This window comes from Somniosus microcephalus, chromosome 17 (genome assembly GCF_052327205.1).
Source record: "Somniosus microcephalus isolate GS21.2 chromosome 17, FLI_Smic_1.0, whole genome shotgun sequence".
NCBI lineage: Eukaryota > Metazoa > Chordata > Chondrichthyes > Squaliformes > Somniosidae > Somniosus > Somniosus microcephalus.
This window is the reverse complement of record NC_141003.1, coordinates 84,686,350-84,712,812: the sequence shown is the minus strand read 5'-3', so window position 1 is coordinate 84,712,812 and position 26,463 is coordinate 84,686,350. Positions and strand designations below refer to the sequence as shown.

The following is a 26,463-nucleotide window of genomic DNA, read 5'->3' as shown; positions in this document are numbered from 1 at the left end:
CTCTTCAGGGCCTTGAGGCAGTGGGAGTTCCATAAGGGGACGCATCCGGTCGGGGTCGGGGCCGATGACTCCGTGTTCCACAACACAGCCAAGGATGGCGAGGCGGTTTGTGTGGAATATGCACTTCTCCTTGTTATATGTCAGGTTCAGGAGTTGGGCGGTGCGGAGGAATTTTTCGAGGTTTGCGTCATGGTCCTGCAAGTCACGGCCGCAGATGGTCACATTGTCCAGATATGGGAAAGTGGCCTGCAACGCATTTTGATCTACCATCCGGTCCATCTCCCTTTGGAAGACGGAGACCCCGTTGGTGACGCCAAAGGGAACCCTAAGGAAGTGATAGAGGCGGCCGTTTGCCTCAAAGGCGGTATACTGGCGGTCCTCAGGGCGGATAGGGAGCTGGTGGTACGCTGATTTCAGGTCAATGGTCGAGAAGACGCGGTACTGCGCGATCTGGTTGACCATATCAGCTATGCGGGGGAGTGGGTAGGCGTCCAGCAGGGTGTAGCGATTTATTGTCTGGCTGTAGTCGATGACCAGGCGCTGCTTCTCGCCGGTCTTAACGACCACAACCTGGGCTCGCCAGGGGCTGGTGCTGCCCTCAATAATCCCTTCCTTCAGGAGCCGCTCCACTTCGGTTTTAATGAAAACCCTGTCCCCGGCACTGTATCGCCTGCTCTGTGGCGATGGGCTTACAGTCGGGGGTGAGGTTAGCAAACAGTGGTGGGGGGGTTGAGTGTGGAGAGGTTGCACCTGGTGCGCGGCGGGCAATTTGGAAGCTGCTGGCTGCGGACTGTGAGTGGGGGTAGGGGTCCACCGTACGCCATCGTAACACTTTTAAGGTGGCACTGAAAATCTAACCCCAGCAGGACGGCAGCGCAGAGGTCGGGCAGGACCAGAAGTTTAAAATGATCGTACACAGTCCCGTCTACTACGAGTGTCACCACGCAGTAGCCGCCGATGTCCGCCGACTGGGACTCGGAAGCCATAGAAATCCGCTGGTGCGCAGGCAGGACTGGGAGAGAGCAACGCCGCACCGTGTCGGGGTGGATGAAGCTCTCCGTGCTCCCAGAGTCAAAAAGGCAGATTGTATCGTGACCATTTACCTCAATGTCCATTGTGGAACTGGCCAGCTGGTGCGGTCTCGCTTGGTCCAGTGTAACGGATGCCAGCGTAGGGGTCGGTGTGTCGCTGCGGGTATCAGATGAGGCGGTGTTGGGGGCCTGCTGTGTTCCGGCTGTCGTCCAAGATGGCGGCGTCCATGATCCCCATGTGGCTGGAGTCGTCCAAAATGGCTGCTGTACCGGTGGTTCGCACATGGCCGGGGAGGCCCAAGATGGCGGCCCGCATGGCCCACACGCGGCGCTGCTGGGGTTCGGGGTGGCTTTGGCCCTGCAGACGTTAGCGTAGTGTCCCTTCTTCCCGCAGCCTGAGCAGATCGCGTTTTTCGCCGGGCAGCGCGCTCAGGGGTGTTTTGCCTGGCCACAGAAGTAGCATTTCTGGCTTTGGGGCACTGTTGTCTGGCCTTGGGACACTGCTGCGGTAGTTGGGCCGTTGCTGGGGTGTGGCTGGGGTGGCACGGCGCTATGAGGCGGTCCTACCGTGTCCCAGGCTGTCATTCCCCGCGGCGTCCACGGTGCAGAGGAGTAGGCATCCATGCCCCGGTAGGCTGCATCCAATGATAGTGCGAGTTCAGAGGCCTTGTTGAGGTCGAGGTCACTCTGCTCCAACAGTCGCTGTCGGGTGTAATTGGATCTGTGGCCCGCTACAAAAGCGTCCCGGATAAGTTCCTCTGTGTACACGGCGGCCTTTACATCCTTACAACCACAGGCCCGGCCAAGCACAGACAGTGCCTGAAGGTATTCCACGGTCGATTCCCCAGGTTGTTGTTTACGACTCCCCAGAAGGTGCCTGGCGTACACTTCGTTCACTGGGCGCGTGTACTGGTCCTTGAGGAGCTTGATAGCATCCGAGTACGAGGTCGCGTCTTGGATGACCGAGTACACTCGGTGGTTCACTTTGGAGGTCAGGACATCCAGTTTGTCCTCGTCCGATTTGATTGCTGCGGAGGCGGTCAGGAATTTTTCGAAACACTTAAGCCAGTGAGTAAACTTGGTGGATGAGTCCGCCTCCCGATGATCTAAGTCCAGGCATGCTGGTGTGAGGATCTTCTCCATTATAAAAATTTTGTTAATAAAATTGATGCGCTATCAATTACTCATAAAAGACTGAGAGTTAAGAGAGTAACTAAAGGCTTTTATTAACAAAAGAATGAAGGTCTGCCTCGAGTGGTCGACCGGTCCAGAAATACAAAGGGCTGGGGAGCAGTCACCTTTATACTAGGACTTGTGGGAGGAGTCAGCCGAGGCATGTCCAGGCATGTACACAGTGGAATACAAACAGTGGTTTACCACACCCGGTCCCTGCTTTCTCCCCATATCCCTTGATCCCTTTAGCCTTAAGAAATATATCCAACTCCTTCTTGAATATATTTAATGTATTGGCTTCTACTGCCTTCTGTGGTAGAGAATTCCACAGGTTCACCACTCTCTGGGTGAAGAAATTCCTCCTCTTTTCTGTCCTAAATGGCCTACCTTTTATCCTTAGACTGTGACCCCTGGTTCTGGACTCCCTGACCATCGGGAACATCCTTCCTGCATCTAGTCTGTCCAGTCCTGTCAGAATTTTATAAGTTTCAATGAGATCCCCTCTCATTCTTCTAAACTCCAGCGAGTACAAGCCCAATCGACCCAATCTCTCCTCATGCGTCATTCCTGCCATCCCAGGTATCAGCCTGGTGAATCTTCGTTGAACTCCTTCCATGGCAAGAACATCCTTCCTCAGATAAGGCGACCAAAACTGCACATAATACTCAAGATGTAGTCTCACCAAGGCCCTGTATAACTGCAGCAAGACATCCTTGTTCCTGTACTCAAACCCTCTCGCTACAAAGGCCAACATGCCATTTGCCTTCTTAACCGCCTGCTGCACCTGCATGCTTACCTTCAGCGACTGGTGCACAAGGACACCCAGGTCTCGTTGCACTTCCCCTTCTCCCAATCTATTGCCATTCAGATAATAATCTGCCTTCCTGTTTTTGACACCAAAGTGGATAACCTCACATTTATCCACGTTATATTGCATCTGCCATGCTTTTGCCCAATCACCCAACCTGTCCAAATCATCCTGGAGTTTCTCGGCATCCTCCTCACAGCACACACGCCCACCCAGCTTTGTGTCGTCTGCAAATTTGGAGATATTACATCTAGTTCCCTCGTCTAGATCATTAATATATATTGTGAATAGCTGGGGTCCAAGGACCAATCCCTGCGGTACCCCACTAGTCACTGCCTGCCACTCGGAAAAAGACCCGTTTATTCCAACTCTTTGCTTTCTGTCTGCCAACCAGTTCTCTATCCAAGTCAATACCTTGCCCCCAATCCCATGTGCCTTAACTTTACACGCTAATCTCTTATGCGGGACCTTATCGAAAGCCTTCTGAAAGTCCAAATACACCACATCCACTGGTTCTCCCTTATCTATTTTACCAGTTACATCCTCAAAAAATTCCAGTAGATTAGTCAAGCATGATTTACCTTTTGTAAATCCATGTTGGCTTTGTCCGATCCTGTCACTGTTTTCCAAGTGCTCTGCTATTACATCTTTTATAATGGACTCTAGCATTTTCCCCACTACCGATGTCAGGCTTACCGGTCTGTAATTCCCCGTTTTCTCTCTACTACCTTTTTTGAATAGTGGGGTAACATTAGCTACCCTCCAATCCATGGGTATTGTTCCAGATTCCATCGAATGCTGGAAGATGATCAGCAATGCATCTACTATTTCTAGGGCCACTTCCTTAAGTACCCTAGGATGTAGATTATCAGGCCCTGGGGATTTATCGGCCTTCAATCCCATCAATTTCCCTAACACCATTTCCCTACAAATACTGATTTCTTTCAGTTCCTCCCTTTCATCAGACCCTATGTTCCCCGGCATCTCTGGGAGGTTATTTGTGTCCTCCTTTGTGAAGACAGAACCAAAATATGTATTTAATTGGTCTGCCATTTCTTTGTTACCCATTATAAATTCCCCTGATTCTGACTGCAAGGGACCTACGCTTGACTTCACCAATCTTTTTCTCTTCACATATCTATAGAAGTAGGTGGGAAAGCAAGTTGTGAAGAGGACACAAAGAATCTGTAAAGGGATATCGATAGGCTAAGTGAGTGGGCCAAAATTTGGCAGATGGAGTATAATGTGGGAAAATGTGAGGTTATCCACTTTGGTAGGAAAAATAAAAAAGCAAATTATTATTTAACTGGAGAGAGACTATAAAATGCTGTGGTACAGAGGGATCTGGGTGTCCTCGTACATGAAACACAAAAAGTTAGCATGCAGGTGCAGCAAGTAATTAGGAAGGCAAATGGAATGTTGGCCTTTATTGCAAGGGGGATGGAGTATAAAAGTAGGGAAGTCTTGCTACAACTGTACTGGGCGTTGGTGAGACCACACCTGGAGTACTGCGTACAGTTTTGGTCTCCTTATTTAAGGAGGGATATACTTGCATTGGAGGCAGTTCAGAGAAGGTTCACTAGGTTAATTCCAGAGATGAAAGGGTTGGCTTATGAAGAAAGGTTGAGCAGGTTGGGCCTATACTCTTTGGAGTTTAGAAGAATGAGAGGGGATCTTATTGAAACGTATAAGATTCTGAGGGGGCTCGACAGGGTAGATGCTGAGAGGATGTTTCCCCTCGTGGGGGAATCTAGAACTAGGGGGCATAGCTTTAGGATAAGGGGTCGCCCATTTAAAACGGAGATGAGGAGGAATTTCTTCTCTGAGGGTCGTGAATCTTTGGAATTCTCTGCCCCAGAGAGCTGTGGAGGCTGGGTCAGTGAATATATTGAAGGTGGAGATTGACAGATTTTTGAACGATAAGGGAGTCAAGGGTTATGGGGAGCGGGCAGGGAAGTGGAGTTGAGGCCAAGATCAGATCAGCCATGATCTTATTGAATGGCGGACTCCTGCTCCTATTTCTTATGTTCTTATATTTAACAAAATTCCCAGAAAAAGAGGCAAAGGAAAATGTTTACAGAACGAACTTGGTGAGCACACAGCACTAATAGTGCCCAGTACATTTGTGATCGTATCAGAAGCGGTACATGTACTCACTGGGAGACGCAGCAGCATTTTTGGAGAAGCTACAATAAGGGGTTTCCGAAAGTTTCTAATCATCTGGCGGCGCAGTAAGTGAAAGTACTGTGCTGGAGTAGTCGGATGTACGATGAACATATTTACATTATCTCCATCAACACCTTCTTCCTTGCTGTCGCACATCTGTTGGGCGAAAAGAAAGTTTATCACGAAAAGTTGTGTTGTGATGGTTCTCCACTACTTTGTTCTTTCGACCCACATCCAGTTTTTAAAAAAATGCCAGTCCATGAAATAAAAAGAACCCGGATTGAAATAGCACCCCTTCAGGACGTTCCAAAGTGCTTTACAGCCAATCTGAAGTGTTGTCACTGTTGTAATGTAGAAAATACGGCAGCCAATTTATGCATTGAATTTTGGGCTCCGCACCTCGGGCAGGATGTATTGGCCTTGGAGGGAGTGCAGTGCAGATTCACAGGTATGATTAAAAAAAAGCAAAATACTGCGGATGCTGGAAATCTGAAAATAACAACAGAAAATGCTGGAAATGCTCAGCAGATCTGAAACGTTAACTCTGTTTCTCTCTCCACAGATGCTGCCTGATCTGCTGAGCATTTCCAGCATTTTCTGTTGTTATTTTCACAAGTATGATACCGGGGCTTAAAGGGTTAAATTACGAGCAGGGGGGTTGCATAAAGTTGTCTCGTATCATCTTGACTATAGAAGATTGAGGGTATGATCTGATAAGATTTGACAGGGTAGATACAGTGAAACTATCTCCTCTGGTGAGGGAATCAAGAACAAGGGATATCATTCATTCTAAGCTAGGCCGTCCAGGAGCGAAGTTAGGAAGACATTTTTCACACACAAGGGTAATAGAGATCTGGAACTCTCTTCCCCCAAAAGGCTGTGGATGCTGGGACAATTAGATTTTTCAAGTCTGAGATCGATAGATTTTTGTTAGGTACAGATATCAAGGGATATGGAGCAAAGGCAGGTAAATGGAGTTGAGGTGCAGATCAGCCATGATCTAATTGAATGGCGGAGCAGGCTCGAGGGGCTGAGCGGCCTGCTCCTGTTCCTATTGTGAACCAACTACAGGAAACTCTTTATTATCCGGCACCAACGGGACCGGCGTGGTGCCGGTTTATCAAAAAGTCCGGATTACAGAGAGATATAGTTAAAAGTTACAAGAGCTCCGTACACAGCAACAAATCCAGGCTTCCCTGTTGCTTAGCAACATGTGCAGGAACTCCGGCCACAGACCAAGCGTCCCTGTTGTTAGCAACAAGTGCACGAACCCCAGTTACACAGCCACAGATCCAGGAACTGCCACTAATATGAAGTAAAACGTACCTGAACCTACTCCTGAATTTTACCGGTTAACAGAGGTTTCTGGTTATTTAGGTGCTGGTTAAAAGAAAGTTTCCTGTATTTTGTCCCTTCTTATAAAATCAATTAATTGTGGGAGCCTCTATTCTATTCGGCTGGAAGTCAGGTATTTCGGTCAGTTGGGTGCTGGGCTTGGGAGTTAAATCGTAGCAGGGTTCACAGCTTTTCATCCTGCTGAGTGAATGCCATGCCTTACGATGTGGGTAGGGATCAGGCTGCATGGGACGAGAGTCAGTGTCTGCTATAGCAGTTGATCAGGTCATGCCTAATGGAGACCAATCTTCATGGATAATCTCACGCTGTGCTTGGATCATACATCCAATGGAAAAACGTGTGCTTGGTTTGTGTATCGATCCATGTTCTATTTTAATACCTTATTTAAGGAGTAGTTAGGATACATTCTTCTTAGGCAGTCCCTCGGAACCGAGGATGACTTGCTTCCACATTAAAAATGAGTTCTCAGGTGACTGATGAGCCCAATGCGGGACCTACAGTCTCTGTCACAGGCGGGGCAGACGGTGGTTGAAGGGGCGGGTGGGTGGGGTGCTTGGGTTGACGTGCGCTCCTTCCGTTGTTTGCACTTGGCTTCCGCTTGCTCCCGGCGAAGAGACTCGAGGCTTTCGGCGCCTTCCCGGATGCTTCTCCTCCACTTTGTGCGGTCTTGGGCCAGGGATTCCCAGGTGTCGGTGGGGATGTTGCACTTTTTCAAGGAGGCTTTGAGGGTGTCCTTGAAGCGTTTCCTCTGCCCGCCTGGGGCTCTCTTGCTGTGCCAGAGCTCCGAGTAGAGCGCTTGTTTTGGGAGTCTCGTATCGGGCATGCGGACAATGTGACCCGTCTGTGATACATTATGGCACAGATGAAAGGATGGCTTACCTGCAGGAAACGTTCTAAATGACAGGAGGAGTGATCTGGGCCGGCACCATCATATCCGTGGGGTAGGAGAATAACCATTCCATTTTGCAGCAGCCACTTCGCCTCACCTACCAAAAACATAGCATTTAATGGGGACACAAAGTCAGACTCTGGTTCAAGAGATTCTCAACTAAGACTAATAATTAGCACTCTCCCAAGTGTTGGAATCTGTAAGTTCTTGGTTTACTCTTGAAGGTGTCTCACACATGGAGCGAGTGTCACATGTTCGCCCATTAAACTAGTCAACTGAACAGACTGGGAACCTACCGATCAAGAAGTAGCATCTTAATAAAAGGTTCAACATTTTCTTCTGATCTGCATAGCCTGACCCTTTCCCCCAGCGAGCAGCTCGGAATTGACAAACATCTGGCAATCTAAAGACACACCTCCAACAGCAAGTAGTCTCGAACTCTTTTAATTGAAGGCTTAAGGAGACACTGGAGCAACCAAGCCAAATAAAAAGCTAACAAAAGTGCCCCCTTTTAGGGGCACAACTAATAAAATCCAAATCATACAACAGAAAGGAAATTAATTAAATTAAATTATAATATTATTTACAGTGTCAACTACGCACTCCAGTCTCTGCGGTGTCCACTGGTTGTCTACCGGCAGACACAGTGTGCTCCTTCTCCAGGGCCGTCCGGGAGCGGACAAAGCTTCGAAAGAGAGGCAGGCAGCCAGAGCGGCCATCCCCACCGGCCGGGATCAAGCTGGACCTGTGGATGGCCACCACGGCCAGGCCCAGGAGCAGATCCACGAGGAGGTCCTCCGCACTGGGTGGCCAAAGATCAGGAGCGTGAGACTGAAGGGGAGTCAGAAATTGAGGAGCAGCCCCTTTGAATAATGTAACAGGGGGCATAAGTAGCCTTTAATAGGCTCAGGTACTCTATTTACAACAAGTAGACCTTGTGGACTTAAAAAGACAGGCTGGATTAAACACAGCTCCATCATCATAGGAAGCAACTTTCCTTGAGGCAGTCACTTATCAGGAAAGGGCCATTAAGATGTAAACAGCGTGACTGAGGGGGCTTGACAGGGTAAATGCAGAGAGGATGTTTCTCCTCATGGGGAAATCTAGAACTCGGGGGCACAGTTTCAGAATAAAGGGTCGCCCTTTTAGAACTGAGATGAGGAGGAATTTCTTCTCAGAGGGTCGTAAATTTGTGGAATTCTCTGCCCCAGAGAGCCGTGGAGGCTGGGTCATTGAATACATTTAAGGTGGAGATAGACAGATTTTTGCAAGATAAGAGAGTGAAGGGTTATGGGGAGCGGGCGGGGAAGTGGCTTTGAGCCCAAGATCAGCCATGATCTTATTGAATGGCGGAGCAGGCTCGAGGGGCCAGGTGGCCTATTCCTGCTCCTATTTCTTATGTTCTTATAGCACATTGTTACATAATATTGGTATAACCCTCCTATCATTATAAAAGCATATCCTCTGGCTTACCAGAATAAAGCCATAGGAGATATGCAAATATAATTTAAAACAAGTTGCTCACACAAGGGTTTCCTCACCGACAAAAGTTTTAAAATGTTGTGGTGCTCTCTTCCTACACCTGTCCTTTCTGCTTACTTCGCCCTCAAATTCCCTGTGTCTTCCACTGTTTCCCTCTTTCTTTCTCCCTCTCTGATTCTTGCACACTTTTGCTCAGTCATCTCTGTATTTGTCTCCAATTGTTTCTTGATCTCTTTCCCTGTTCCTGCAAGTCTTTCCTTCCTCTGCCTCCTCTCCCAATTTTTCAGTATCCCTCCGACACATGTTCCAGCACTGATTTAGTCAACTAGTACACAAGGTGGCAGCGAGCACGTACTCGATCAAAGTTGGGAGCTGGGACTGGAGACGGAGAGGCAGGCAGCAGGTCAACAAAGGGCATCCAAGAACTGTTGCAACACATGTGGATGAGAGAGAAACTCAGGGCCGAGACAAGGAAACATAGAAACATAGAAAAATAGGAGCAGGAGTCGGCCATTCGAGCCTGCTCCGCCATTCAATATGATCATGGCTGATCCTCTATCTCAATACCATATTCCCGCTCTCTCCCCATACCCCTTGATGCCTTTTGTGTCTCGAAATCTATCCATCTCCTTCTTAAATATATTCAGTGACTTGGCCTCCACAGCCTTCTGTGGTAGAGAATTCCACAGGTTCACCACCCTCCGAGTGAAGAAATTTCTCATCAGTCCTAAATGTCCTACCCCGTATCCTGAGACTGTGACCCCTCGTTCGAGACCTCCCAGCCAGGGGAAACATCCTCCCTGCATCCAGTCTGTCTAGCCCTGTCAGAGTTTTGTACGTTTCAATGAGGCCACAGGCCATTAAAATCTCCTATCCCGAGCATGCCATGCATAAACTGCTCTGCTATTAAAATGTCTTTACAATCTGGCCAATCCATCTGGGAGGATACTTTGTTGAAAACCTCACCTCCAGAGATAAATGTGTCAAATATAATCTGAGCGCCGTTGAAAAAGTCCCCAAATTGGGCTTCCCATATTGGCAGCAGCTTCGGGCTTTCAATACTCATCCCATACTCAAAGCCCAGCACCGCCTCTTCAGACAACGGGCTGTTACACACCTGATGCAAAGAAGATACGGCAAGTTATTTTTCTTACACATATTATTATTATTACAACCTTTAAATTAAAAAAATCCATTGACACAATGTAAACGAGTTGATATAAAAATTTTAGTATGACAACATGCATTTTCTTCACTGATATGATTAATGTTAAGCTGAAAGTTTTTTTTTTTATAAAGTCAGTGGGATGTACGTGCACACCAATGCAGAGCGGGGCAGGACACAGGAGCACAGCCACAGTTCTCTGCGTAATGGATTCCTGATCTCAGCAGAGCGCGTGGAGGTGATTTCTTGCACAGAATGGGGTAGAAAAAGAACGGCTAAAGCACAGGTCACTTCTTCTGTAGCTTCTAGTTATTTAAGATTAGCACATGTGTAAGAAGCCTTTCTTTCAAGGAACAAAATTAAGCATTTGTTTTTCTCCACCTGTCAATGTACCCCCCCTCCCCCCACGCCAATCCATAATATACTTTTTTTACCAACAAGACGACGACACGTAGGGGGTAATTTTCAACTTCAGCAACTTCTTTAAATCATGAGAAGTGCATAACAGTGACTTGTGAATTTTCCCTGATTTCCTGTGGGAATCCACTCAGCGCCTCCCCAAAGGCACAACTGAAACTAGCATTACAATGTGTTGGGAATCACTCCCAATGGATTCCTGACAGCGAACTGGAGATGTAACACACTGGGCCAACAATTTTAAACCACTGCCTGCAATACACTTACTGCCGCAGCGCGTTGTTTAAAATCACCGAGTTTAATAAAATGGCAACAATTCTTAATTTTTTTAAATATTCGTTCCTGGGATGTGGGCGTCGGTGGCAAGGCCAGCATTTATTGCCCATCCCTAATTGCCCCTTGAGAAGGTGGTGGTGAGCCGCCTTCTTGAACCGCTGCAGTCTATGTGGTGAAGGTACTCCCACAGTGCTGTTAGGGAGGGAGTTCCAGGATTTTGACCCAGCGACGATGAAGGATCGGCGATATACTTCTAAGTCAGGATGGTGAGTGACTTGGAGGGGAACTTGGAGGGGGTGGTGTTCCCGTGCACCTGCTGCCCTTGTCCTTCTAGGCGGAAGAGGTCGCGGGTTTGGGAGGTGCTGCCGAAGAAGCCTTGGCGAGTTGCTGCAGTGCATCTTGTAGACGGTACACACTGCAGCCACGGTGCGCCGGTGGTGGAGGGAGTGAATGTTTAAGGTGGTGGATGGGGTGCCAATCAAGCGAGTTGCTTTGTCCTGGATGGTGTCGAGCTTCTTGAGTGTTGTTGGAGCTGCACTCATCCAGGCAAGTGGAGAGTATTCCATCACACTCCTGACTTGTGCCTTGTAGATGGTGGAAAGGCACTCGCCGCAGAATACCCAGCCTCTGACCTGCTCTTGTTGCCACAGTATTTATGTGCTTCAAAATGAAAAAAAAGTTATGTTCTAACTACTGTAGTAGTTTATAGTAAGAAAACAGGAGCGGGGTAGGCCATCCGGCTCTTCGAGCCTGCTCCGTATAACAGCTATCTCGGGGGGGTTATGATGATCTGAAGATTTAACTCTGAAATTTAACCTTTTTTCACCAATTTGCACTTCAGATGCGAAGATGTTTATTATCAAGTTTCATATGGTGGGTCCTTAATAAGTTAAAGCATTCTGACCGAGGACAGAAATAAACTTGCATCTTTGATGAATACAAGAAAATTAAATTGGCCATCGATTATTTACTTAAATGTGAAGCATTAGTCATTACAGCAGCTTCAGGGAACGGTGAAACATGCAGTGGACAGAATCCTCCATCCTCTCTGCGGTTTCCATCATTTTTAAGCAAGTGGCTGGAACTCTTTAGAGCAGCTTATTGAAATAAAAACACACATATCTACTGGCTCCGTCACAAACAAGAAAGCTTCAAATTTGTCCACAAGCAAATGCCTCCCTTCTGTTTTTCAGAAATGAACGACGCTGTAAATCGGGATCTTTTACCTCAAAAAATCCTTTTTGTTCTGGACTCATATGGTTGAGCGGGATGCAAGTCTCACTCGTTTCCTGGCAAACGACCATTGCATGCCGTTGACTGAACGTGCCACGACCAACATCCTGTCCGCTTATGCGCACATTAAAATCTTTGCGGGAAAAAAAATTGTGTTTTTATCAAATATTTCCAATTTACACACCTACAGTTTGGTGAAATTACTAAAGAGTAGTAACACGTTATTTAAAAAAAAGTTACATTAAAAACAAATCACAGTTTAAAATCTACAAGCCCAGGTGTCAGTAATAATTTTAACCCTGTTATTTTTCCCAATTCTCTTCTCACATCTGTGGAATTCACGGACTCTTGCTGGATTATGTTTCTGGGTTAACAACAGAAAACGCTGGAAAAACTCAGCAGGCCAGGCAATATCCGTGGAGAGAGAAACAGAGTCAATGAACAGCAGTAACTGATTTGTTTTCCTCTCTGCAGTCAAGCACACGGGGAAAAATTCAGTTGTTTGAGTCTCTCGTTAGCGCCTTAAGAGGGCGCTAATGGGGCGCAAAGCAACTAGCGCCCGGGCGCCGCGATGTTTGCGCCACTCGCGAAATTAACTAGACATTTTGCGGCGGCGCTAAACACTACCGCCACGATCTCCTGCGCCGGCAGATCGTGACGTCAGTCGAGTGCGCAACGCCCCGGTAACGTCCCGTACCGGATATTGAGTGGCGCCCCCTGCCTTACCGCCTGCCGCTAGCAACGACAGGTTGAGGGGAGCGTTTTGCAGTCAGGAAGGGACTGGGGGAGCGCTATTTAAAGGCGACCGCTTCCTGCCTTTTTTTGTTGGTGACATATTTGCACCACGCATTCTGAGAGAGAGAGAGAGAGAGAGAGACTTCTGGAGAGATTCAACGCTGTGTGAAGGAGTTTTGGGTACTGAGCAGCACTTTGCAGGTTCATTTTGATTTGCCCTTCCTTGCTTCGCCAGCGCTCTGAGGTAGCGCCTCGCTCCTCGGCCTTTGCGCCTTAAGACAGGTGTGTAGCGCCTGATTTAGCGCTCCAATCACCTCCAGGGGCGATAAAAGCCAAGTTTGCCGTCAGAGGCGATAATTAGCGCCAGGCGCTAAACTTTGCGCACGGCCGATAATGGCGCCCCAAACGGGGCGATACTGAATTTTTTCCCCAGAGCCTTAACTGCTGCACTAGGCCAAGATAAGTTAACTCAAGATTTCTTGAAAATAAACACGATCAAATATGTTATCTACACCTAGGCTTGCCACCCCTCTCCTCGTAGGTTTCATACTACTGTAGTAGTCAAGCACCATCAACATATTATTCCATAAGGACCCCTTCAGATTGCTGCCATCCACTTGTGTCTTTTCTGTAGTGGAATTGAAAGAGGCCTGTCACCGGTAGCCGGAGTGAGCCCAATGTACTCAGCATAGCCCAGCACAAGTTTATTCACCATCATGATGTTTTTATAATAACTGGACATTTCAGTTCCCCGTTAGTCTCTTTCAAAATTATTACCTTGACAAAGCAAAGTTCCAATAGCCAGTGCTTCCGCTGCAGACCAGTCCAACTTTGAGCCCTCTTCCAGTTTCTGCAATCTAGACTAAACAGATATTAAGAGGAATAAGCAGATTACCTTTATTTATACGTGATTCCACAACCTCAGGTTGCACATCCTGCGACTCAGGTAATTAAGCCACTACTGTGAGATGTTCTGCAGAGAAAGCAACTTGGAAAAATCCTGACATGGATATGTTCCGTAGGCTTCTTTCCATTCTGAAATGGGTTTTGCCGAGGCTCAGTGGCAGCATCCTTTCCCCTGAGTCAAATGATTCAGCGCATAATCTAGGCTGACACTTCAGTGCAATACTGAGGGAGTGCCGCACTGTTGGAGGTGCTGTCTTTCAGAGGAGATGTTAAATTGAGGTCCCATCTACCCTCCCAGGTAGATATAAAAGATCCTTTTCAAAAGAAGAGCAAGGGAGCGCTCCTGGTCAAAATATCTCTCTCAATCAACAATCACTAAAAACCAGATTCTCTGGTAATTTATCTCATTACTGCGCACAGATTGGCTGCCATGTTTCCCTACATTACAATCGCGACTACACTTCAAAAGTACTTCCGTGGCTGTGTAACACTTTGGGACATCCTGAGGTTGTGAAAGGCACTATATAAATGCAATCTTTCTTTGACGTATCAATGCTGCTCAGTGGTGACTTAAAAAGGGACTCTCCTACTGAACGAGTGAGCTATTTCATTTCCGTTTATAATAACAGATCGATGCAATTTGAAAAACTTCAATCCTTAAAATAAAACATCTATAAATCGAGCGATCATGATTTTATGGGCGGAAAAGGGTGAAATTAATAAATCTAAAATTCTGTTCTGTGTGTCCAGGACTCTGCTCAGAGGTAGCAAAAAGGCGAATGAGGTACTAGGTTACAATAGCAGAGGGATAAAGTATAAAGTAAAAGGAGCATGCATTGTACAAAGCATTGGACAACCCCCAGCTAGATAACTGTGTGCCGTCCTGCTCAAGGAATCACAGGGAGGATATTATTGCTCTTCAGAGTGTACATAGAAGAGCGAAGATGATTTGGGGTATCAGCCACTTAAGCTATGAGGAAAAGTTACACAAGTTCCACCTATTGAAGGGGAGACTTTGACCTAATTGACATTTCCATGTTATAAAAAGGGAATTGTCAAAACTAATCCAGTCAAATTGTTCACTATGGTAAAGAGTTCAAATACCAGGGGACAAAAGTTAAAAATTATGAAATTTAAAAAAAAATGACAATTGCCACAATGCTTAACTTAAAATGACATTGCTGCTAATTAAGGGAGCAGAATTTTATAGCTATTTCCGATTCCTATTGAACAATAAGTATGTACAGCAATACTGGGAGAAGAACGCACAATTTTCCTAAGAGGAGCTCCCAACAATCCAATGTCAGAAGTTGAACCAAAAAATCAGCTGAAGCCCGATGTGGTAAGAAAGATAAAGGTACAGTAATATAGTCTAAACTGCCCAAGACAACTGAATTATAGACCAACCAAAAGGAAATACATACTTAAAAAATGAAGAATGAGAGCTATGCTGTGCACAGCACTGTATGTGACAAGGGGTCTTAACTGATCATCCGTTAGTTTAGAATCAACGCGTGCTTTAATAATTGAAGTGTGATTCCCCCCCCCCACCTTCTTAAACCTACTTGTACATGTGTCTTCATCAGGTGACTGTGCATGGTTATTTCCTCGGGAACCTCCACAGACTTGGCTCCCACGTACTTGAGCAGGTCGATGGGCATTCCAGTGTCCCACGCGCTGATCCTGACTGAGGGCTCCACCAAGCCACCCCAGTGGGCCTGGAGGTTGGGAGCAGTCGGGCAAAATGATGTCGTGCTTGCCAGGTAGTCATTTAGTTTAGAATAGTAAGAGGTTTTAATGTTGGAGACTTCCTGTTCAGTCAAGAGGCCGTCCGCTACTAACTCCTCCGAGTACAAGTCAGGAATACTTTTACGGGATCTGTGGAAAGCAGAAAGAAAAATAAAAGTAGCAGAACGTGGAGCATTCTGAAGAAAAGGAGTACATGTAGAACTAGAGGTCACAGTGGAACTAGAGGTCACAGTGGAACTAGAGGTCACAGTGGTGCAGTCGGTTTTTCAATAGGTTGTGCTACATGATAGCAGAATGCAGATTTGTGCCCAACAAGCCAATGGGGAATTTAAATTCAATTAAATTATCCTGGAATAAAAAGCTAGTATCAGTAATGGTGACCATGATGATTATTGTAAAAACCCATCTGGTGCACTAATGTCCTTAAAGGAAGGAAATGTGGTCTGATTTACCCGGTCTTGCCTATATGTGACTCCCGACCCACAGCAATGTGGCTGACTCTTAACTGCCCTCTGAAATGGCCAAACAAGCCACTCAGTTGTATCAAACTGCTACTGTGGGAGTACCTTCACCACACGGACTGCAGCGGTTCAAGAAGGCGGCTCACCACCACCTTCGAGGGCAATTGGGGATGGGCAATAAATGCCGGCCTTGCCAGCGATGCCCACATCCCATGAATAAAACAAAAGTGGGGTTTCTCTCTATGGGGAGACTGTGTGTACACACCAGGCCAGGCAAATCAAACTCTACTTGTGTGTATTTCTCAGTAATTTCATTTGGAGACTTGGTGATGGATCAGGCAAGTGTCACTGCTCACGATGCTGTCTCCTTTACATTGGAGAGACCAAACACCGATTGGGTGATCGCTTTGCTGAACACCTCATATCAGTCTGCAAGAGTGACCCTGACCTTCCGGTCGCCTGTCACTTTAATTCTCCATCCCACTCCAACTCTGACCTCTCCGCCCTCGGCCTCCCTTACTGATCCAATGAAGCTCGAGGAACAGCACCTCATCTTTCGATTAGACACTTTACAGCCTTCTGGACTCAACATCGAGTTCAACAATTTCAGACCATAACCTCTGCCCCCATTTTTTCCAGACAACAGATACTAGTAATGGTTCTGCTGATGCCATTTATACTTTTTCTAGACCCATCTTTTGTTTCTTTACTTGCCCCCTTTTGCCTCGCACCATCATCCCTTTTGTCATTTAAACACTCCTGCCCTCCATCCCATCACAGACCTTCCCTTTTGATCTTTCCTCTCCACCCCATCCCACAACCCTTCCTATTTTTCCCTGGCTCTGTACTTGCTTATAATCTGTTAAATCTCTAACCGCTTCCAGTTCTGACGAAAGGTCATCGACCTGAAACGTTAACTCTGTTTCTCTCTTCACAGTTGCTGCCTGACCTGCTGAGTATCTCCAGTATTTTCTGTTTATATTTCAGATTTCCAGCATTTGCAGTATTTTGCTTTTGTTGCAAGTTAAAGCAATGCGTTTTAGTGAAATTGAAAGTTTAGTAAAGTTGCCCGAAATGAGAAATGTTGAGTCATAGGGGGAGGAATTGAGTCGCGCCCCCTTTGGGGCATTAACTTCGCCGGAACGCTACTTTTAGCACCTCGAAAAAATTAGCACCCCCGCTGCCGAAATTCATCGGTAGCGCCCCAAGGAGGAAGCGGGGCCTTACTGGAAGCACCCCGCCTCCCTCTTGGGGCGCTGCGAGGGAACATTGCGGTGCTACGTGCAGCAGTGCCATGTGCTACGGCACGTCGCGTCGCGGTACTGCAGGCCTTCCTCCCCTTCTTAAAGGGGAGGGGCCCAGCGCAGTGCGACTCGGGGCCCAGCTGGGCCACAGGGGAATCGGAGTGCCGGCCAAAGAGCTCAGCCGGCACTCCGCAGGGGCGATGCTTCAGAGGAGGCCGGGGACGGCAGAGGGGGCAGGTTCTGGCAGGCGGCCAGCAATAAAACTGGTCGCCCGGCACCTCGCCTTTAATTAGCGCCACCCCGGCCACAGGTAGGCCCCCCTGACCCCGTCAGACATAGCGTCCGGCGGTAAGTCAGGGGACGATACCGAAGATGGCGGCCATGGCGCGAGTGGGGCGCTGCACATGGCGATGACGTAATCGCCGGCGGCCCAGCGCCTTGGGGCGCTAATGGTTACCACCGCCGCTAACCTCCTGCTGAATTTCACCCGGGCGCACTTAGGGTGCTAACAGGAGGCGCAAAGCAACCGAATTTTCCCCCCCATAGTCATAGAGTCATAACGGCACAGAAGGAGGCCATTCAGCCCATCGAGTCCGTGCCGGCTCTCTGTTGAGCAATCCAGTCAGTCCCATTCCCCCGCTCTATCCCCGTAGCCCTGCAAGTTTATTTCCCTCAAGTGCCTATCCAGTCTCCCCTTGAGAACACTGAGGCCTAGAAATTCAGTTTGGGCCCGCCAGCTCGCTTGCGCCCAGAAGTTACCGCTGCGCGCGGAGCCACTTGCGCCCGCCGGAAATTCAGTTTCAGTGCCCCAAGTCAAAGCCGGCCGCTATTCAAGGGTGTGGCCGCCCCCGCTTGGGGCGCTGAAACTGAATTTCGGCGCGCTAGGTGCCGCAGCGCCACCCGCTGCGGAGCGGCAGGCTGCGGTACTGCAGGCCTTCCTCCCTCTCTTAAGGGGGAGGTGCCTGCAACAGCGAGATCGCCGCTCACTAGTGCCGGCAAATGAGCCCGGCACCACGGAGAAGTGCCGGGCTCCCGGAAAACAGCCGGCAATGCCGCGGGGGGGGTGGAGGAGGCCGGGGAAGGAGGTGCGGGCAGGCGGCCGCCGAAAAAACGGCCGGCCGCACCTCCGCCTTAACTCGCCCCACTAAGGCTGCAGGACGGCCCCGTTTTCAGATCGCTGTTTGCGGCCGCTGCGGAACAGGCGGCCGCAACTAAATATGGCGGTCGGGCCGGTAGCGGGCCGGTAGCGGGGCACTGCGCACACCGATGACGTCATCGGTGGCGGCGCAGCGCTACTGGCTAACGCCGCCATTACCGCAGCGCTGAATATCGGCGCAATCTCAGCAAGTGCCGCAAAAGCCCTCTTTGGGCAAAAACTGGGCGCAAAGCCTACTGAATTTCTAGCCCTGAGTGTCTCCGCTTCCACCACTTCCGTCGGCAGCGAGTTCCGGGTCCTCACCACTCGCTGCGTAAAAACGTTTTTCTTCACATCCCCCCCTGTATCTCTTGCCCAAAACCTTAAATCTCTGTCCCCTCGTCCTTGTACCATCAACTAGTGGGAACAGCCTTTCCAAACCCGTCATAATCCTGTACACCTCTATCAAATCACCCCTCAACCTCTTTTGCTCTAATGAAAACAAATCCAGCTTCTCCAACCTGTCCTTGTAGCTAAGATCCCCCATCCCCGGAACCATTCTGGTAAATCTCCTCTGCACCCTCTCAAGGGCCTTCACATCCTTCCTAAAGTGTGGTGACCAGAACGGGACACAATACTCCAGTTGTGGCCTAACCAGCGCTTTATAAAGATTCAGCATAACTTCTCTACTTTTGTACTCAATACCTCTATTTATGAAGCCCAAGATCCCATATGCTTTGCTAACCACTCTCGCAATATGTCCCGCCACCTTCAGGGACCTATGCACATTAACTCCCAGGTCCCTTTGTCCCTGCACACTCTTTAAAACTGTGCCATTAAGTGTATATTGCCTCTCCCTGTTCCTTCTGCCAAAATGCTTAGTCTCCAGGTTTCCCCTGAATTATGTCGCCTTTGAGTTTTGCTGTTCCTGTGGTAGTCATGTTCTGGAACGCAGGCATACGTACATAATACATTACTTATCTAAGCTCATGGTCACAATGCACTCATGGACCAAGGTCAAAATCTGTGATACATTATAAACTGAAACTCACGGTCGGAGACAGGCAGCAAGGGCCACTTTGCAGTGCAGCTGCCACAGCAGAGTAGAATACAGGCTTGATTTCCTTTCCCCACCCTCACCGCACCTCAGAGCTGCTGATGTCAGCCACACTGACACAAGGATCCCTGGGCCCAGGCCTCTGCTGTACACATCTGGCAGCCTCTTTACGCCAGCCTTGAGGAAGATGTGGGAAGTGATCAATTTGCTTTCGCATAGCTGGCGATGATATAATAGGAATCAGATCAAACAGTCTGGGGGAACAGTAGCATAGCGGTTATATTACTGGACCATTAATCCAGAAGCCTGGATTATGTTCTGGCAGTTGGGGAATTTAAATTCAGTTAATTAAATAAATCTGGAATAAAAAGTTAGCGTCAGTAATAGTGACCATGAAACTACAAGATTGTCATAAAAACCTGTCTGGTTCACTAATGTCCTTAAGGGAAGGAAATCTGCCGTCCTTACCCGGTCTGGCCCACTGCAAAGTGGTTAACCCTTAACTGCCCTCTGAAATGGCAGAGCAGGCCACTCAGTTGTACCTAACAGCACTGGATGAGTACCTTCACCTCACAGACTGCAGCGGTTCAAGAAGGGCAATTAGGGATGGGTAATAAATGCTGGCCTTGCCAGCATCATCCGGTGAATGAATAAAACAAAACCAAACACAGATGCAAATCAGAAAGTAAAGGGCAAATTGTATGTGGGGAAATCACCCTGCAGCACATATTATAATGTATCATAGATGTTGACCTTGGAGACAGTATATCACTATTATTCTCCTGAGTTTTTACCTTTGTCTCTGTATTTCTTAAATTACTATCCAGCAACAATTATACAGGAAACTCTCTTTTTACCAGCACCTAAATTACTGGAAATCTCTCTTAACCGGCAAAATTCAGGAGTAGGTTCAGGTAAGTTTTACTTCATATTAGTGGCCGTTCCTGGATCTGTGGCCGTGTAACCGGGGTTCCTGGATCTGTGGCCGTGTAACCGGGGTTCCTGCACCTGTGGCCGTGTAACCGGGGTTCCTGCATCTGTTGCCATGCAACAGGGAAGCCTGGATCTGTGGCCATGTACGGGGCTCTCGTACCTTGGTAAGTATACCTCTCAGTAATCTGGACCTTTAGATCAACCGGCACCACGCCGGTCCCGTCGGTGCCGGATAAAAAAAGAGTTTCCTGTATATCAAAAAATCCATTTCGAGCAAGGACGCATCAACATGGAGCAGATATAATCTGAAAAGGCCGATCTCTCCTCGTGAGCTGATTCTACGTACTTCCATTATTTCCTCTTCTCCATCAATACTCAACACGACCCTATATGGCTTGAAGTTCGACAAGAAAGTCAGAGAAGTGTCCACAATTTTAAGGATAATGCTATTTTTTTATCCATGACCATGTTGGGCAAGACACATTTCAGTCAGTTTACTGCCTTGTAGACCCCAAGGAAATACAGTGTGAGCTGAGCAATGGGAATGTGAAGGTACCATAGTGCCACAGCTAGCCGAAGACCAAGGTATTTCTTGTTACAAGGGCTGCAGGTCAGTGATTAGATTAACAGGCAAGCATCACTATTAATGTGGACATGCCAACACGAGAATCTCAATCGGAATGTTTACATAGGATTATTTGAATGGAGCACGTGACCCAGATATTGATTCTAATCTATAAAATAGATCCCATGACACTATTTCGAAGAAGAGCAGGGGAGTTTTCCCCGGTGTCCTGGCCAATATTTATCCCTCAATCAACATCACTAAAAACAGATTATCTGGTCATTATCACATTGCTGTTTGTGGGAGCTTGCTGTGCGCAAATTGGCTGCCGCGTTTCCCACATTGCAACAGTGACTACACTTCAAAAGTACTTCATTGGCTGTAAAGTGCTTTGGGACGTCCAGTGGTCGTGAAAGGCGCTATAGAAATGCAAGTCTTTCTTTCTTTAAAACAACTCGAAGTGCAGCAAATAAAAACAGGTCAATCTTGCTACTCCGGTGAAAGGTCCCACTCAAAATATTAACCTTTGCTCTTTCCGTTGACCTGCTGTGTTTTTCCAATGTTTTCTAATTTTATTTCAGCTCCTACAGTTTTTCTTTCGATATATGGATAGATACAATGCCCACTAATACTTTATCGATATGGATGTGTGTTCCAGAGCTCATCAATAAATATGCATTTCAAAAAACTTTCCGATTTCATTCTTTACTGTACCTGATGATTTTGTACATGCTAGGGTTTGTGAAGGTTGGCTCATCCAGCTCGTTGTGGCCCCACTGCCTGTAGCAGAGCAAGTCGACGATTACGTCTTTGCGGAACCGGCGCTGATACTCAACAGCCAGCCTTGTGGCTCGAATCACTTCTTCTGCATCATCTCCATTCACGTGAAGAACGGCACAATTAACCATCTTACCTGGAAGTATCAAAAAATAAACATGTTGTTTTTCAAACTAAACACAGTTGACAGAGAAGGGAAGCGCACTTTAGCTGCAGTGTGACCCTCATTTGAAGCCAGCTTACGGTGATCAGATGAACTCTGTGTTATGAATCTTATGATCCATGAAGAAAGACTCATGAAATAACACTGGACGGCCAGCTGGTGGTGCCGTCCAGGGAGTATAAATACTCGGGCGTGGGCCCAGCTTGCCCAGGACATTTTGTAAACAGGAACTAGTGAAAGATAACCAGACCTCCATGTTTTGAAACAAGTTGATTAAAGCCTTGCTTTATTCTCGAACCAAGTGCGTAGTGAGTTTTATTACGTCACACTGCTCTCTGTCACTATAAGGCTCCCAAGTGAAATGCATCCTCCGCACAAAGCTGCCTTTATTTTGTCAATTTCACTGGGAGGGGCCACGAGAATTGTAACGCAAGAGTTGCTACGCTGATGCAGAATGGATGCTCTTCCGAGTTCGGGGTTAAGCTACATTGTTAGGGAGAATCTTAGGCCCAAACGCGTTTGGTACATTTATAAAAAAGACCAAATGCTGAACTTCAGTTGTGGCAAAGGATTATCAGTTTCGCAATGACACCAGCGTTTCAGTCAACTTCAAGAAATCATCTTGAAGCAAGATAAAGAGGACAGAACAAGCTTTGTACAAGCAGAGCGAGTTTTCTCAAAACTTACAAAGTAAAAATAATTGTGAATCAGCAGACAACCTCACTCTTTCCTGTTGTGGCAAATGTAGAATGGGAGCTTTGATATCGTCACTGCAGACAGACCTGAAGACACCCAAGATTCTATCTTAAAGCTACAAATGGACCTACGGTTCCATATTAAAGCTCTTCTCAAGACATCAGAGGAGCCTGTAATTCAACAAGGAGAGTTAAGACTCGAGGGGGAAAAGAATCATTACTGTACCAGGGATATTGGCTACACAGACTGGTACATCGGTTGTTGTTATAAATAGGGACCAGAATCTCTACTGAACTGTTCAATACAACAGCTATTAAGAGTGCAGAAGTTGTATAGCTCCTGCCCAACCTTTAGAGTTAATGTTGATAATTGTAATTTTTTTTTGCTATTACACTACTGGAGTCACACCTAGCACAAAGGAAGATGGTTGTGGTGGTTGGTGGTCAATCATCTCAGCCCCAGGACATCGCTGCAGGAGTTCCTCAGGGCAGTGTCCCAGGCCCAACCATCTTCAGCTGCTTCATCAATGACATTCCCTCCTTCATAAGGTTAGAAATGGGAATGTTCGCTGATGATTGCACAGTGTTCAGTTCCGTTTGCAACTCCTCAGATAATGAAGCAGTCCATGCCCGCATGCAACAAGACCTGGACAACATTCAGGGTTAGGCTGATAAGTGGCAGGTAACATTCGCGCCAAACAAGTGCCAGGCAATGACTATCTCCAACAAGAGATAGGGCAGCACGGTGGCATAGTGGTTAGCACTGTTGCCTCACAGCGCCAGAGACCCGGGTTCGAATCCGACCTCGGGTGACTGTGTGGAGTTTGCACATTCTCCCCGTGTTTGCGTGGGTTTCCTCCGGGTGCTCCGGTTTCCTCCCACAGTCCAAAGATGTGCGGGTTAGGTTGATTGGCTATGATAAAAAAAATGTTGACCCTTAGTGTTAGGGGGATTAAATACATGGGGTTACGGGGATAGGGTGGGATATGTGTTGGTGTAGGGGTTACGGGGATCGGGTGGGATATGTGTCGGTGCAGGCTCGATGGGCCGAAATGGCCTCTATCTGCACTGTTCCGATTCTGTGATTCTGTGAAGAGAGAATCTTACCACCGCCCCTTGACATTCAATGGCATTGCCATCGCCGAATCCCCCACCATCAACATCCTGGGGGTAACCATTGACCAGAAACTTAACTGGACCAGCCACATAAATACTGTGGTTATGAGAGCAGGTCAGAGGCTGGGTATTCTGCGGCGAGTGTCGCGGCGAGTGTCTCACCTCCTGACTCCCCAAAGCCTTTCCACCATCTACGAGGCACTAATCAGGAGTGTGATGGAATATTCTCCACTTGCCTGGATGAGTGCAGCTCCAACAACGCTCAAGAAGCTTGACACCATCCAGGACAAAGCAGACCGCTTGATTGGCACCCCATCCACCACCTGAAACATTCACTCCCTCCACCACCGGCGTACCGTGGCTGCAGTGTGTACCATCTACAAGATGCACTGCAGCAACTCGCCAATGCTTCTTCGGCAGCACCTCCCAAACCAGTGACCTCTTCCACCTAGAAGGACAAGGGCAGCAGGCGCATGGGAACACCACCACCTCCAAGTTCCCCTCCAAGTCACACACCATCCTGACTTGGAAATATATCAGCCGATCCTTCATCGTCGCTGGGTCAAAATCCTGGAACTCCCTCCCTAACGGTATTATGGAAGTACCTTCACCACACGGACTGCAGCGGTTCAAGAAGGCGGCTCACCACCACCTTCTCAAGGGGCAACTAGGGATGGGCAATAAATACTGGCCTTGCCAGCGACACCCACATCCCAGGAACGATGAAAAAAAAGTTTCATTACTAACATACATTCCATCAGATTATGTTAAGTTGATCACAGCTAGAGCTGAATCACAGCACTACAGTTTTCTGAAAGTTGGGTTTGTGATTATGGTTGTGATGAAGAAGTTAATAATTATAGCGTGATCAGTCATACCGTCACTTTGCATCGATACAAAGTGGTTTCGGGTGCACATCAACTGCAAGCTGAGAGTATAATTCAGGTGGCTATGCTGTGCACTGTACCCCTGAAGAGTGAGGCCCCGTAGGAAGCCACCTTACAATGGTTCTAGTGCACAAAGTGCAGTAATGTGGAGACACTTGCTTTCAGGTTTCCGCGCACAGCTCGGATCCAATACACGTCATTGGTGTCTGGCTGCACAAGACTTCTGCCGATTGCAATCTGGTTGGTCCTAAAAGCCAAGCATCAGAGCTCGGAAAATTCAATCGCCAGCTGGTGCTAACTTTTCCTGACCTGGCTGCCTTTGAATTGGCACCAGAACTATTGTTCATCATGGGCATAATCACAAAACCCAACTTCGGGGAATTAAAGTGGTGCAGCTCTAGCTGTGATCAACTTAACCCGGTCTGATGGAATGCATGTTAATCAAACTAATAACAAAACAAAAAAAAGTGTACAACCATCAGCATTAACACTGAAGGTTCGGCTGGAGTGATCACAGGGAAGAGAAAGATAAATGTAAACAGAAATAACCGCTCCCAGGCAATGTTCTCTGTAAGCTGGGCTTTGTTCCGCGCGGCCTGTTTATTTCAATGCGGGGTCCCTTTAAATTTCTGCGCCTGTGCAATATTCACAATGTGAAAGCCGGTGAGCGGCCCGGGCGGGATGCTGCAGATTACTGAGCGGCCGCGCGTGTGCGCAGCTTAGAGGGAACGTTGCTCCCAGGTGGAGTGTTTTCATGGTAAAAGTAGTTCCCTCTACAGTTACTCTTTTCTTCAAAAGATAGTTCTCCAATTGTTTTATCCTCCAAAATTATACCGAGGGCCGAGTCACCAAACTCTCTTTACGAGGTTAATATTTGTGAAACAATATCCGTAACGGACCCACTTGTGACGCCTCTGCGTATGGATCCGCAACACGCCAACTCCCAGAGCAACAGTCTCCACCGGTTTGGTCCCCGGGCTACAGGTTCGCATCTTACTCCTTTCACCGATGATCAGTCATTACAATGTGCGTGGATGAGCTTACCCACATCACTGTTGTACAGCGAGGATTTGGCCCTCTCAGCAGGGGTGGTGTAGCCCAACTGGTTGTTGACGATCAGGTGAATGCTTCCGCCGACTCGGTAGTGGGGGAGGTTCGACAGAGTGAAGGTTTCCGCGACAACACCTTGTCCTGGGAAAGAAGCGTCGCCGTGTACCTGTAATAAGGGAGGGTGAGGGGAGAGGAAGCCCATCATCTTCAAACGGCTACACAAGCAGGAGATGTTATTCATTTAGCTTTGAAGCAACAATGTTTCAGAATTTTAAAAAGTGTATGCACAATCTGAAAAATGTTAAATATGTCTGGATGATTCTGAACTGGGTTGCAGAGTACATCTGAGGTAGTGTCAGGGAATATTCGTACAATCTGTAAATGCTCAAAGTTTCAAGAGGGGGGCAAGGGATTGCTTGGCAGCATTTTTTTTTTGAATGGGGCATCGAATAGCGGTCCTGTCTGCTCGTTCAGGTCGGCTTGAAAAAATCTCCACGGCGCTAGTCAAAGAGCAGCGGGGAGTTCTCCCAGCGTCCCGCAGAAATAACCGCTCCCGGGCAATGTTCCCTGTAAGCTGGGCTTTGTTCCGCGCAGCCTGTTTCTTTCAATGCGCGGTCCCTTTAAATTTCTGCGCCTGTGCGGTATTCACAACGTGAAAGCCGGTGAGCGGCCTGGGCTGCGCGCGTGCGCAGCTTAGCGGGAACGTTGCTCCCAGGTAGAATGTTTTCATGGTAAAAGTAGTCCCCTCCCCTCTACAGTTACTCTTCTCTTCAAAGCTAGTTCTCCAATTGTTTCATCCTCCAAAATTATACCGAGGGCCGAGATACAAAACTGTTCCAACCCTTCCAATAGCACTCATAAAGCATCAACTGCTGGTGCACCTCGATATCTGTGGGGCTTTGCTGCTGTAGAATAATGACTATCTTTGCCTACAATAGTCACTACACTTCAACAGTAATTAACTGTGTGACGTGTTTGGAAGGCATTTATGTAA

General features: G+C 47.7%; 1 protein-coding gene across 1 annotated transcript in view; it reads right to left on the bottom strand.

Annotated features, from left to right (window-relative positions):
- The window catches only part of dhtkd1 (dehydrogenase E1 and transketolase domain containing 1), an 89,734-nt gene that overhangs the window by 20,955 nt on the left and 42,316 nt on the right, over positions 1-26,463 (bottom strand). Inside the window, exons 6-13 of the mRNA XM_086010781.1 lie at positions 25,464-25,635; positions 21,496-21,694; positions 15,203-15,515; positions 13,509-13,593; positions 11,990-12,129; positions 9,872-10,022; positions 7,414-7,520; positions 5,170-5,334 (exon numbers count right to left, since the gene is read on the bottom strand). Coding sequence (XP_085866907.1) covers positions 5,170-5,334; positions 7,414-7,520; positions 9,872-10,022; positions 11,990-12,129; positions 13,509-13,593; positions 15,203-15,515; positions 21,496-21,694; positions 25,464-25,635 — 1,332 coding nt within the window. The remainder of the gene's footprint in view (positions 1-5,169; positions 5,335-7,413; positions 7,521-9,871; positions 10,023-11,989; positions 12,130-13,508; positions 13,594-15,202; positions 15,516-21,495; positions 21,695-25,463; positions 25,636-26,463) is intronic.